Source organism: Antennarius striatus, chromosome 7 (genome assembly GCF_040054535.1).
Source record: "Antennarius striatus isolate MH-2024 chromosome 7, ASM4005453v1, whole genome shotgun sequence".
Classification (NCBI taxonomy): domain Eukaryota; kingdom Metazoa; phylum Chordata; class Actinopteri; order Lophiiformes; family Antennariidae; genus Antennarius; species Antennarius striatus.
Window position 1 is genome coordinate 21,884,639 of NC_090782.1, and position 12,210 is coordinate 21,896,848.

The 12,210-nt window shown below is 42.8% G+C and overlaps 1 protein-coding gene across 4 annotated transcripts in view; it reads right to left on the reverse strand.

Annotated features, from left to right (window-relative positions):
- lrp8 (low density lipoprotein receptor-related protein 8, apolipoprotein e receptor) overlaps nt 1–12,210 on the reverse strand; it is a 120,749-nt gene that overhangs the window by 27,141 nt on the left and 81,398 nt on the right. For all 4 annotated transcript variants that reach the window (XM_068319455.1, XM_068319453.1, XM_068319454.1 and 1 more), the window contains exons 5-9: nt 8,191–8,565; nt 5,786–5,908; nt 5,417–5,539; nt 2,776–2,895; nt 2,278–2,403 (exon numbers count right to left, since the gene is read on the reverse strand). In XM_068319455.1, the coding sequence (XP_068175556.1) occupies nt 2,278–2,403; nt 2,776–2,895; nt 5,417–5,539; nt 5,786–5,908; nt 8,191–8,565 (867 nt within the window). The remainder of the gene's footprint in view (nt 1–2,277; nt 2,404–2,775; nt 2,896–5,416; nt 5,540–5,785; nt 5,909–8,190; nt 8,566–12,210) is intronic.

Genomic DNA, 12,210 nt, shown 5'->3' on the forward strand with positions numbered 1-12,210 from the left:
ACTTTGGTCACAACCAAAATGCCATCCCACCTGCATTCCTTGAGACAAATCCGGTTATATAAGACGTCATTATTTCTGTAGCAAAAGGCCAGAGGACCCATGAGAAATTTTTATATTTTGTGCACAAGTGTTTTAAAGATGAACTACCTATAATGCTTCATAGGTCACCGAAAAAACAGCATGCATATAAACTAAATGTCATGCTTTTCTGTTAAAAAAAAAAGCACATCGGGGAAGAGATTTTGCAAAAACTTGTAACAATAAAATCTGACCATTGCTATAAACCCATTTCAGAAAGTTTGCGCTCAAGCTGTCAGTTATTTGTTAACACTTAAAAGGAAAAAGTCAAAATTATGTCATCGTTTGCAGTGATGGAAGTTGTTGTTTTACAATTAAACTGCTGCATTTTATTTGATTTAACGTTGTAAATTGAATTGGGTTGTGAACGTCGCTGAATGCAGATGCTGAAAGAACTAAAACAAGAAAATAAAAAGAGCATTGAAGGACAAAAAGCTGTACATAGCACCCTTGACGACGACGCTGTGTTTTGCCCTGTGCCTCGGGGCACAAATAACACCCACTCCCGGGCATTTTTGAGACAGAGCTTCCAAATTTACAAATGATTGGAACACAACTCGTCACAGAACGCAACATTCCTCCTCCGTGATAAGCCAGTGGTGTGGGAGAGAACGGTCCCCGCGTGACAACTGACGTGAGTCCTCTAAATGATCGCATGTGGGTTTGTGCGACTGGAATCCAAAGTGAACACGCGTTCCGACGTCTGCGGCCGTGGACGCACATTCATGCATTTCCACGCATGTGGAATGCAGGTTCATCAGTTCCACAAAGCAGATTGAATAAACGAACCACGATCCAAGTACTAATCTTGTCATGTTGCCTCCATCAGATTGCGGTGACATGTGGAACAACAGGAGAAAGATATCCATACAAGGAAAAAGTGTTTTTTTCCTCTCTTCCTCATGCCCATCCTGCAATCCAATAAAGACCTTGACCTGAGAACAACTGTTTACTCTGTCTAATGGTAATAAAGAGTCGCACAGAGAGACATGAAGCAATCAATGATGGTTTTTATGCCACTTGGCTGGAGAGATACGGTCTTTTTTTCAGGTCTCATTACCAGGCCAGCTCACCCTGTAATGACTCAACCTAAGACCGATGGTGGTGATGGCTAAAAGCACTCTATTCCCAGTCTTTTCTTACAAAGAAAAAAAAAAGCTAATTTGCTGTGTAACTCAATCAGTTAAGGTCAACTTCTTCTATTTCAGTACAAGGTAGTTGGAAGGCGCTGACACTTGTCGGGGCAAGAGATTAAAGGTCATTTCAAGCACTAGAGTATCGACAACCTGCCGATTATGCACTGATTATTAGTATCCCCTTCATTGATCACTGTTTTGTACCATCAACGTCACCGAAATCCTGTTTTTAGCACTGCTAGATGCAAAATATATCATCTCTTTAATGAAAACATCTGCACCACAGAAGCTCTAATTTATTTGTCAGCGTTCGCTGGAATCCTGAACTGCAGGTGTTTAAACGGTTCCCGACAGACAGCATCGTTATCAGTAGAGCCAGCTCTGACGTTCTGAGGATGTGGGCGCTGTTTTTAAACACCCAGAATTCACAGTCTAACAAGCTACAATTACATCTTCATTTCAGGACTGAGGCGGACTACTTCTTTCTTGGGTGGTGGGGCTTTGAGGACAAGATTTTATTTTCATTCACACCAGTGCTTGGAGTGTTTACCTAGGCCAATGAAGGGTAGAGACCCTGCCTGTGCAGTATAGAGAGCGGGCAAGACGCCCCTCCCCACACAGACTCCTTCCCACGACACTCCAGGGAAGGCAAGAGGCAGCTGGCTGAAAACTTTTCATTAGAAGGGACTGCAGAAAAATATGGCAAATATTTATCTTTGCACAGATTGATGTGCGGGGCTTGCATACAAAGCAAGACTTCCATTTCACTGAGTCCCCCCAGTGTGAGAATAGCGTGGTGTGTCATTCGGTATAGCTGGGGGCGCAGGAAGGGGAAAGTAATTCTTATACAGCCGGTCGCTACGTGTGATTCCTTTTGAGGAAACGTGCATGAATAACTGTATTTTGGTGACAACATCCATCTAAGACACAGTGTGTTTTCACTTGTATAAATGCATGCAAGTAATTGGGAAACAGTGTGTGTACGTGTGTGTGTGTGTGTGTGTGTGTGTGTGTGTGTGTGTGTGTGTGTGTGTGTGTGTGTGTGTGTGTAAACATCACTCACCCACAGCCTTGCAGGTCTTGGAGGCAGGGTCCATCTCGTAGCCTTCGTAGCATTCGCACTTGTAATCTCCTTTGTAGTTGATGCAGATCTGGCTGCAGGCGTCTGGGTTCTCACATTCATCTATGTCTGTGGAGAGAAAGACGGAAATAAAAGATGAGACACACACACACACACACACACCCAAAGCTGTTTTTTGTGTGATGAGTAATAAAGACATGTACATGCTCAGTATCGATTATTTTTCTGCAAAGAGAACTGGCGTGAAACAAAAAAATATGAAACCCTGTTAAATTAATTTTATTATCAGAAATTCATACATTAGTGCAGCCGATTTATGTTCTGTGATAAAGATGGATGAGGCCTTCTTCTTACTAGAACCTTTGCCATGGAGTGCCTATTTATTATCACAGAGCCACATAAGATAAGAGTAAACCAGCCTCACAAGGGTTAACTGTACATTTGTTTTTGACAGCAGCTTGGTTGCACAACTTTCTCTACCTCCACATGTCTTTTTGTCCAGGAGTTTGTACCCTGAGGGGCAGTCACACTCATAACCAATCCTCTGGTCCCTGCAGATGTGAGAGCATCCCCCGTTGTTGTCCGTGCACTCATTCACGCCTGCAGAGAGAAGGGAGGCAGAGGGTTAACAGAGCAGCACAAGGTGACCCAATGGGACGGTTCAGCCGGACAAATCATCTGACGTTTGCGTGTGAATTTCATCCCGTCTACTGAATGTGAGTGAGCGCCAAACGTTCATTCGAAAAAGATAAGATTTAAAGCTGCAGAAAAGAGACACAGCTGTGTATGTGCGTGTGTGTGTGTGTGTGTGTGTGTGTGTGTGTGTGTATGTGTGCGGTATATTCACAGTCCTGCTTGTTTGTGTGTATTCATGCCCCAGATGTATCGTTTCAGTAAAACACACCCGAGAAAAAAAGGGGTTCTCCAGCAGCGAGCTCGGCCGCATGCACCAGGTGTCACCTCGCGATAATGCAGTTTCACACCCTGTTGTTCATTTCATCTCATTCTCTCCGTTTCACCTTGTTTATTTTAGCCGAACAGATTGGACCGAGAATGAGACACGCTCACTCTATGCCCCTCTTCTTTTATTCCTTGCCGTTTCTGCACCTCCATTAATTCCCTTGTCTTTCGACGACCCTCCAGAGACGGCTGCGTAAAGCTAAAGCTGGTACTTCATTACCAGTTTGCATTAAACATTTAGGCTTGAAAACAACAGGGTTTTGACAGAGAGGAAAGATCAGCAATGAAACTAGGAGTGAATAAGGGCATAAAGAGATTAACAAAACATTTAACTAATATTAAAGTTGTAACTCATGCTAGATTCTATGATTATCAGCATGTATCTATAAATTATCACTTCAAAATAATGGCTGCTACTATCGACAAGCTTCTAAATATGAACATAAATGCACCGCGTCACATGAACATCGAGAAGCATCCGTTTAACGTATGGAGAGCGATCAATGGCGGTGCTGCCGCTGTGATGGACATACTTGGTAGTGAGAAAACACCCAAACAAAGGAGAAGCGAGAACAGAAGGAGAAATGATGGAGAAAGTTAAGGCCAACATATCCTCCATTAAGATGTACAGTTGCAATTACCCACCAGCAGTAGTATAGTAGTAATCCTTACATATTATTATATCAGAATTATTGGGTGGTTTTGATTGATCAGGCAGTACAAGAATGGATTTGTAAATTCCTCACATCATCAAGTCATCTGGAGCTGAATATTATGAGCAATCCTTGTCTGGATGCATCAGCTCAATTTTGAAAATGAGGGATTTGGGATTGATTCCCATACTGCATACCCTGAGTGTCAAAAGGACAAAGGCGTTTGTTGCTGAAAATACTGCATGAATAACATTTTAAATTTCAACTTTTATGGGAACAATTTAAAAAGTGTTACTTTTCCTTTCCAACATAACAGTGAGCCTGTGCAGGGAAGAAATAGGAAGCTATGAACGTAACTGCATCCAACATTTATGGCTTGAGCTGGAACACAGGGTTGTGATCCGGGCCTGATTGATCTCACTACGCTCTGGTTTGGAACAGAACTAAATCCTGCTGCAAAGTTCCAACATCTTGGGAAGACCTTTCCCAGAAGAGGGTAGGTTGCTATGACAGCACATTAACATGTCTTTGCACTTGAGCGGCTACATATGGATGTTCACTGCAGACTACAGGGGAGCTGAGGGGCGTTTGGCTCCTCTGAAAAAGATGTGAGCTCACTACAGTGATTTTTTTAAATTATTTTTTTATTTTGGGGAATGGGGGAGGATCAATATGCTATTTTGCCATACATTTCCATTTATCTTCATCGTTATTTTCAATGAATGAGTTTAACACCCCATCTTTTGGATTCAGGGTTATTTTTCCAACTGAATATTAAGAAGTGTTGCTGTGCAACAACATATGTAGGAATTTTGATGACGGACGTAAAAAAAAAAAAAGAAGAACTCATGCCTTTTTCGGTTTGGAAATAAAATAAAAAGCATTTTGCATTATGTGATGATCACTTTGATTCATTTTATTTCTGAGCTCAATCAATCAATCGCTTCCGTTTCCGAGCAAGAGCGTGTGTGAAGTGCACATTCCTTCTATCTCAAAGCCTTCTGCCGATACTTGAGTAGGATTTCATCCTTGCAACACAACCCACAGTCCTTCAATTACATTTAAACGAGCCACGTCTGATGATAGATTTTTATTAACAAGCGAGTTTTTCCCCCAACTGCTTTGACTGGATTGCATTGCTTGTGATTACAGATCCGTGACTGAAGCTCCCTAAGTGGTAATTATCTATGGAGTGAAGATAATATGTGTGGTCTCGATGGGTAACGCAGTCAGGTCACGTCTTCCTGGCTAAGATTGCACCAGAGGGCGAAGTCACATGGCTCTTTGATCATAACAAGGCAGTTGAGAAATGTCCTGATTTACCCTGCCTTGATCAAATGAAGCTGCTTTAACTAAGAGGAGTGACCACCCACATTAGAATCAGCTGACGACGGCTCGGTGTGCCCGCGCGCATCAGTGCCGTTACACCGTGTGTGTGAGCCTGAGGTGGTAAAGAGAGCTAATGAGAATTTGGGTATGTGGAAAGGAGCTGGGAGAAAGGATCTTACCGCAGTCTTTCATTGGCTCGTCAGACCAGTCCTTGCAGTCTTTCACGTTGTTACACACCTTGCTGCTGTCGATGCACTCCCCGTTCTTACAGCGGAATTTTCTCGGCCCGTCACACTTGGTAACTGTGGTGATGACATGAGGTCAGAAAGGGTCAGGCTTTCACTTACTACGATACATCATTTTTCATTTCTGTTCGGGAACAGTTGAAAAAAAAAGGGAATTCTTTAAAAATATTTGCAATCATATTATATCCAAAAGGCATGAACTCGAATCAACTGCATTTGTAGAGAGTTCTTCTACTATATTTTCATAATGTGCTTTCATAAAATTTAGTCTATATGATGTAGTACGTCCATTGCATTGCTTACCGTTGACACATCCTGCTTCATCGCTGTAGTCTGGACAGTCGTGAACTTTATTACACTGTTTGGTGCCGTGGATACAGGACCCATCCCCACACTGGAACTCATCAGGTCGACATGTGAGTAAGGCTGCAAACCGGGCGCACATTAGAGTTAGTTAATTACTTTATTATCATGGTAAAAAACAAAAAAACAAAAAAAAGGATCATGAATCGATTCAAACCTCTGAAAATCGCTAAACTTTAATCATCCTTGGACAAGTGAAAACACACACACACACACAGCAATGAGCCCATCACATCAATGATCATGTGCAAGTGTGTGTGTAGGGGAAGTGCTTTGCTTCTTTGGGCAGGGCGACTCGAGAGCATTCCAATCCAATAGTAATCAGTCAAACACAAATGTTACCTGCATGGACAAAGCCCAGGAGAAAATGAAAACCAGACATGTACTCATTCACTGTCTTGTGAAAACCTGCATCTACTGACCTATTAAGTGTGTGTGTGTGTGTGTGTGTGTGTGTGTGTGTGTGTGTGCGTGCGTGTGTGTAAGGGTATTCGTTTGCGGGTGCTCAAACAGCGGAGGGCAGGTTTATTCAACTCATTCATCTTTCTAACTGGCTATTTAATTATTCATGTGTTGTGTTTTGGACTGGCTCTGCCGAGGGATCAATGGCTGTAGGGGGGGTGGGGGGGCACAAAAAATGTGTTGCACACAATTAGTGTTTCAGGAAAGATGGAGTAAAACGCAAACACGGTGGAACTGAAGATAAACACATCCCAACGCTAAAATCACGACTAGGAAAGACGATATCCTGCGCCGTCACAAAATGTGCTGATTCCTCCAGCCAAACGATTGGGATCTGAGCCCAGCTAATTATAATTAATCCCCAGGATGAACAGTAATAATAATGGTTTGCCATCTGCAGAGAAGTTGGCATAGGAGGGAACCAACTACAGATACGGTTTGACCACTCCTCACTTACATTAACCTCCTGTCGTCCTTTTTCAGAGGCGCTCGTTTGGAGATGTCTGCCAGATTACCGAGACAGATGTTTTTGGTTTTTTTTCCAAATTGAGACGAGGACGGGGTTGAGTTTGGGCGAATTAGGACGAAGTGGAGAGAACAAAGTGGAGACGGGCGATGACTCTCACATTTCTAATTTACATTTAAATGCTGCACCTCCCTAAGCTGAGAAGAACTCATTTACATGACACAGACATCCAAATCTATTACATCTGGTGTGACACAAACCCAAAACCACCCACTTTTAGTCACACTGTACATGCAGACATTTGTGGACTGTGGGAGGAAGCCGGAGCGTGTGAGTGATCACACCCAGATCCTCACAGCTGTGAAGCAACTGGCTTTAATTCATCAACCCCCCCCCCCCCCATGCAGTACGTTTGTTATTAGGGGTTATGTGCAGATGTTTTGGAATGGAAAAGAAAGGCATGGAAAAGCTCCTGATTTATTCATATGGTTATTAATGAGGCCCCACAAGTGTAATATTATTGCCCTAAATGATGCGACTTCGGAGCATTTGCCTTTCTCTTTAACCTTGTTGCCACATGATATTTCATCAAAACATATCCCATCATGCAATGCTTTAAGGCAGAATAGTAATCTGTTATCCTTGTGACATTATATCTGCACAAACGTGAAGGTATAGAGGATTATTGTTATTATACAGTGAGTGTAATAATCCGGATATTGTAATAACTGTGTTGCAGTACGTGTGATTTTTTCACATTCTGCATTATCAGATCAGACTGCAGTGACTTTTGTGTGCCGTCCCAACCCTCTGAACGCGTTTAAATGTGTGTATCTGTGTGTGTGTGTGTGTGTGTGTGTGTGTCGTCTCCACGCGTACACGTGCTTGTTATCTTGCGAGAGCACGTGTGATTGTATCATGTCGTATGTGTGAGGCTGCTGTCATCGACCAAAGTGGCGAGTGGGCGTGTGAAGAAGAGACCAGATGGAGGTTCCGCTCGACGAGGGACCTTCACCTCCCACACACACACACACACACACACACACACACACACACGGTCAAATGCACTCAGAGGTTCTCCTTCTGCTTCCGTGGATCAAACAGTTGTTATGGCAACCTGCTAACGGATCATGATGATAAAGTTAGCATTGATCTTCCTTCACTAATTTTTGGTGAGGTTGGTCCTGCGCTCTTCTTTCCTGATACACAGATGTCAACCTCGAAAGTGTGTGGATTCCTGAACTCCATCTGTTGGAGTGCAGGAATTATTTGTTGGTAACCAGGGTAACGCTTCATAAACTGAAAACCCAATTGATGCAGGATAAAGGACGCCGGCTGATTAATTAAATTATATTTCAATGAGTTTTGTCAACACATCATCCACTCCACATGAAAGCGACATCCACGCTCGACTTACGACAGTTTGCTTCATCGGATTTATCCTTGCAGTCGGCGTCTCCGTCGCACTTCCAGTTCACGTGGACACACTCGCCGCTCCCGCACTGGAACTCCCCCACCGGGCAACGGGGTTTCTGGGGCTCGGTGCGCCGGCTGCAGCGCTCCATGGACTCGTCCGACTTGTCCTTACAGTCGGGGTCGCCGTCGCAGCTCCACAGGGTGGGGATGCACTCGGAGTCGTTGCAGCGGAACTCGTGCTGGCCGCAGGTGGGGGCGGAGCACTTCTCCTCGTCGCTGGCATCCCCGCAGTCGTCGTCGCCGTCGCAAACGAAAATCGGCGCCACGCATTTCCCGTTACGGCACTGGAAGTCTTTGGAGGGGCAGGCCTTGGCATCTGTACAAAAAAAGGCACAGGTAGAATAAGATTTACTGAATCATTGTAAACAGAGTAAATAAAAGGAAGTAAATCCGGCTGTCAAATAAAACACTGCAGCTACTTAATCTCTCTATAGAAGTAGGAATAAAAGAGGGAAAATGGGAATTAGAGGTCAGACCCATCACCGCATATATTGACCTTCTTTTTAAGGGAGCGGGGATTTAAAGTAACACATGTTTCTTCTGCTCCCAAAATGAAATTCAAGAGTTTCAAGTGTTAAAATTTAGTGTTTGCAAAGGGCAACCTCAGATCTTCCTCCTTTTTTACTCTTGATCTTTTAACATCTGACGAAAGTCAAAGAAAGTGTTTGATCTGAAGTCAGAAAAGAGAGCTACGATAAAAAAAACAGATAAACCCGCCTTAAGGGGGGGGTGGAGGTGGGGTAGATGGAAATATTATGCATTATTAAATACGAAATAAAGATTATCTCTGAATCTGAATCAATTTTATCTTATGCACTGAAACGTAACAGAAAAATATATCACACTGTGTATATATATATCACATAAATATCAATATATCACTTCTTCTTCTTCTTCTTCTTGTGTTGCAATGCAGAATCCCCTCAGATAGGAGTTGTGTTCATTTACAGTCTGAATGCTTCTGTTAATATTTACAGAAATTTAACCACAAGAAACTTATTTTATGATGAAATCACGAGCCGTTCATTTGCGAATATTGTTTTCGTTTCATTTTACATAGCCGAACAGCAAGAAGTGGCATTATCCAATTCCAACCAAATCGGACAAATCAATTTGAATAATATATTTTGCACAAACACACAAACAAGCAAACAAACAAACACTTGACGTTTGATGAGATCCTTCGAGGCGACTGACGTAACCACTTGACTCGCTCTCCCACCTACCAACAGTGTGCCAAAGGGACTCATTATGATAATAGGCCATTGGAATCCCTGCTAACTATTACTGCTAGCATTATAATCACCCCCCCTCAGATGTAAGTAATTTAATTAACATGAGCACATAAACAACATGAGCGGTATCCCGACAGAAGCTTAAGTGGTTGAGGTGCTTGTGCAAACAGATACTTGGGCCAAGTTATAAAGTGATGATTTAAATATTTTCCGCACAAACAGCAGGGGGCTTTATTTGCAGAATTTTGACGAGACGTCGGTAGTCAGATCAAACATCGTTCATTTTTTTGGCAGTCTTGATGATAAACGTCAAGGTTGAGAGAAGAAACTTGGTTAATATGGTTCCAATCGGAACGCTCGATTACTGCAGGTAGTTTCCTCATACAGCTTTATTCTCACTATAGATCAGGGGTGTCAAACTCATTTTCCCACAGGGCCACAACAGCATCATGGCTGTCCTCAAAAGGGCCAAATGTAACTCAATGTAATGTAACATAAATGTAAATACTCCTTAATGTTAAATAACTGAATTTATTACTTATTTAAGTTACAAACATTAAAGTTACACAGAAAAAAAAAGTTTTCTTGTTAATCTGGTATAACATAAATTATTTTATTAATCCAATCAAGGATCAAACAATCCAAGTGAATAAAGAAAAATAACATCCAACACATGTTAGAACATTAACTTTGTTCAAAACATTTTGTCACAGTTAAAATGGGCTGAATTACTGCATTGTGGGAAATGTACTTTTTTTTAATCACAGCACACTTTTGACTTGTTTAGCTTTAGACTTTCGGACCTTTAATGCTCTCGTGGGCCACATAAAATGATGTGGCGGGCCACATTTGGCCCCCGGGGCCTTGAGTTTGACATGTGCTATAGAGGAACACAGCATGAACGGGGTTTAAACTACTTTTGCTTCAGTTGGAATGCAACAGAAACACTGAACTGAACCAAATTTTCCACAACAGACACAAAAAAAAGTGTGAAAAGACATCTATTGTTTGGTTTTTATTCCCCATCAAACCATCGTTTCTCTTGCTGTTGCCTTCCCTACCCACCGAAAAAAGAAAAAACACATTCAACACCTTTAACTTCCACTATACCCATGAAAGTTTAATTGCAACTTGAGCCGGTGGAAAAATAAAATCTCCCTCCTCGCTTTTTTGTTGCAAGACTTAAATTTAATTTTTCCTTCGATTGAATCTAAATGAACTTCCTGCAAGTCAAACAGCTTAATTTCCCTGATTGTTTCCAATATAATATGATCACCAGATGATGTAAGCGTCAACATCCTTTATAATCCCCTTTAAAAAAAAGCTGTTTTTTGAGACAAATTTCTTAAATCCACTCTGAGCCTCTTCATCCGTGTCATTTCTGTGCCTTGATCCCATCGCCCTCCAAGTCAAAGCTGATGCAGGGCGAGAAGGCCGGTCAGTCGGCGAAGCCCTTCTCTTGGATAACACAGGACAAAAGCGATTCTTAGAAACAGAGAGGAGGGTGAGCTGGAGAGGAGACGGCTGCTCATGAGGTGGACGGATTCACTGACAGATCTGAGAGATGAAATGTCCTTTCCCATCGCCGGAACAGGCTTGCGAGTAGATTTAATGGGATAGATAACGTTGGAGTGGATAGATGGTCACATGTGGCAGGCGACAGATTAGATATGGTGGGATTAGGATTTAAAATGCTTTGATTGCAATAGAAATTCAAAATGACACCGGAAACCTTAGCTCTTCGAGAAGAATGGGATCGCGTCACCGAGCCGGACTCCCCATCGTAAATTTGACGCCTCCGTTAAATGGATTATTCTATCAATTACAATTTCGAATGGGTGATTCAGTAATCTGTTACTGATTACATCCTGAGACCAACCTTTCCCACCTGCAGGTTAGGGATTGTGTTTAACTCGGGGTCGAAGCCTTCTATCCATCCAAACTGAGACCCTCTGCCGGACAGCTAATAGATGGAGCCGGGAGATAGGCCACAGCTCATTGACCTTGATCTGAAGGACGACTGAGCATCGACTAATCTAAAGCAAGCAGCTCTGTATACACACACACACAGACAAACACGTACACACACACACACACACACACACACACACACACACACACACACACACACACACACACAGAAAAGTCAGGTAAAACGATGTTTTCTCTATCTACAAAAACAGAGAAACACTCTGGTGGATGTTAAAACACACTTTGTGCTTTGAGATGCATTCAGAAACACGCAATGCAGCATATGAGACACACACACACACACACACACACCTGCTGCAATCTGAGTCACTAGGCTTAATGTTTCTGGAGCGTGGAATCCAATCAGACGGCGGTCTAACATGTCAGCCACTGAGCCGTGGGATGGGAGCGTGCACAAGCATTGCGCGGACGCACACTTACTCCCGCCCACGTACGTACACACCTGTCACAAACCACAGTTCACCAGGTGGGTTAGCAGATAAGCGAGTTAAAGATCACAGATCAGTCCTAACGACTAGAGACGGAAATAAATCATTGACTTCACAGCAGTGAATAAAAAGCTGCGTTTAACCAGAAACAGAAGCTACTCGCTGTACAAGCGGCTAAAAACAGACTCTAACAGACACCTGAAGGCATTTCAGTCCAGAGCCGGACTAATGGGCCGGACAGCAGATGAACGGCGTGAATGTCTGGTACAGGTAACATCAGTATGGATTTCTTATCTTTCACACCGG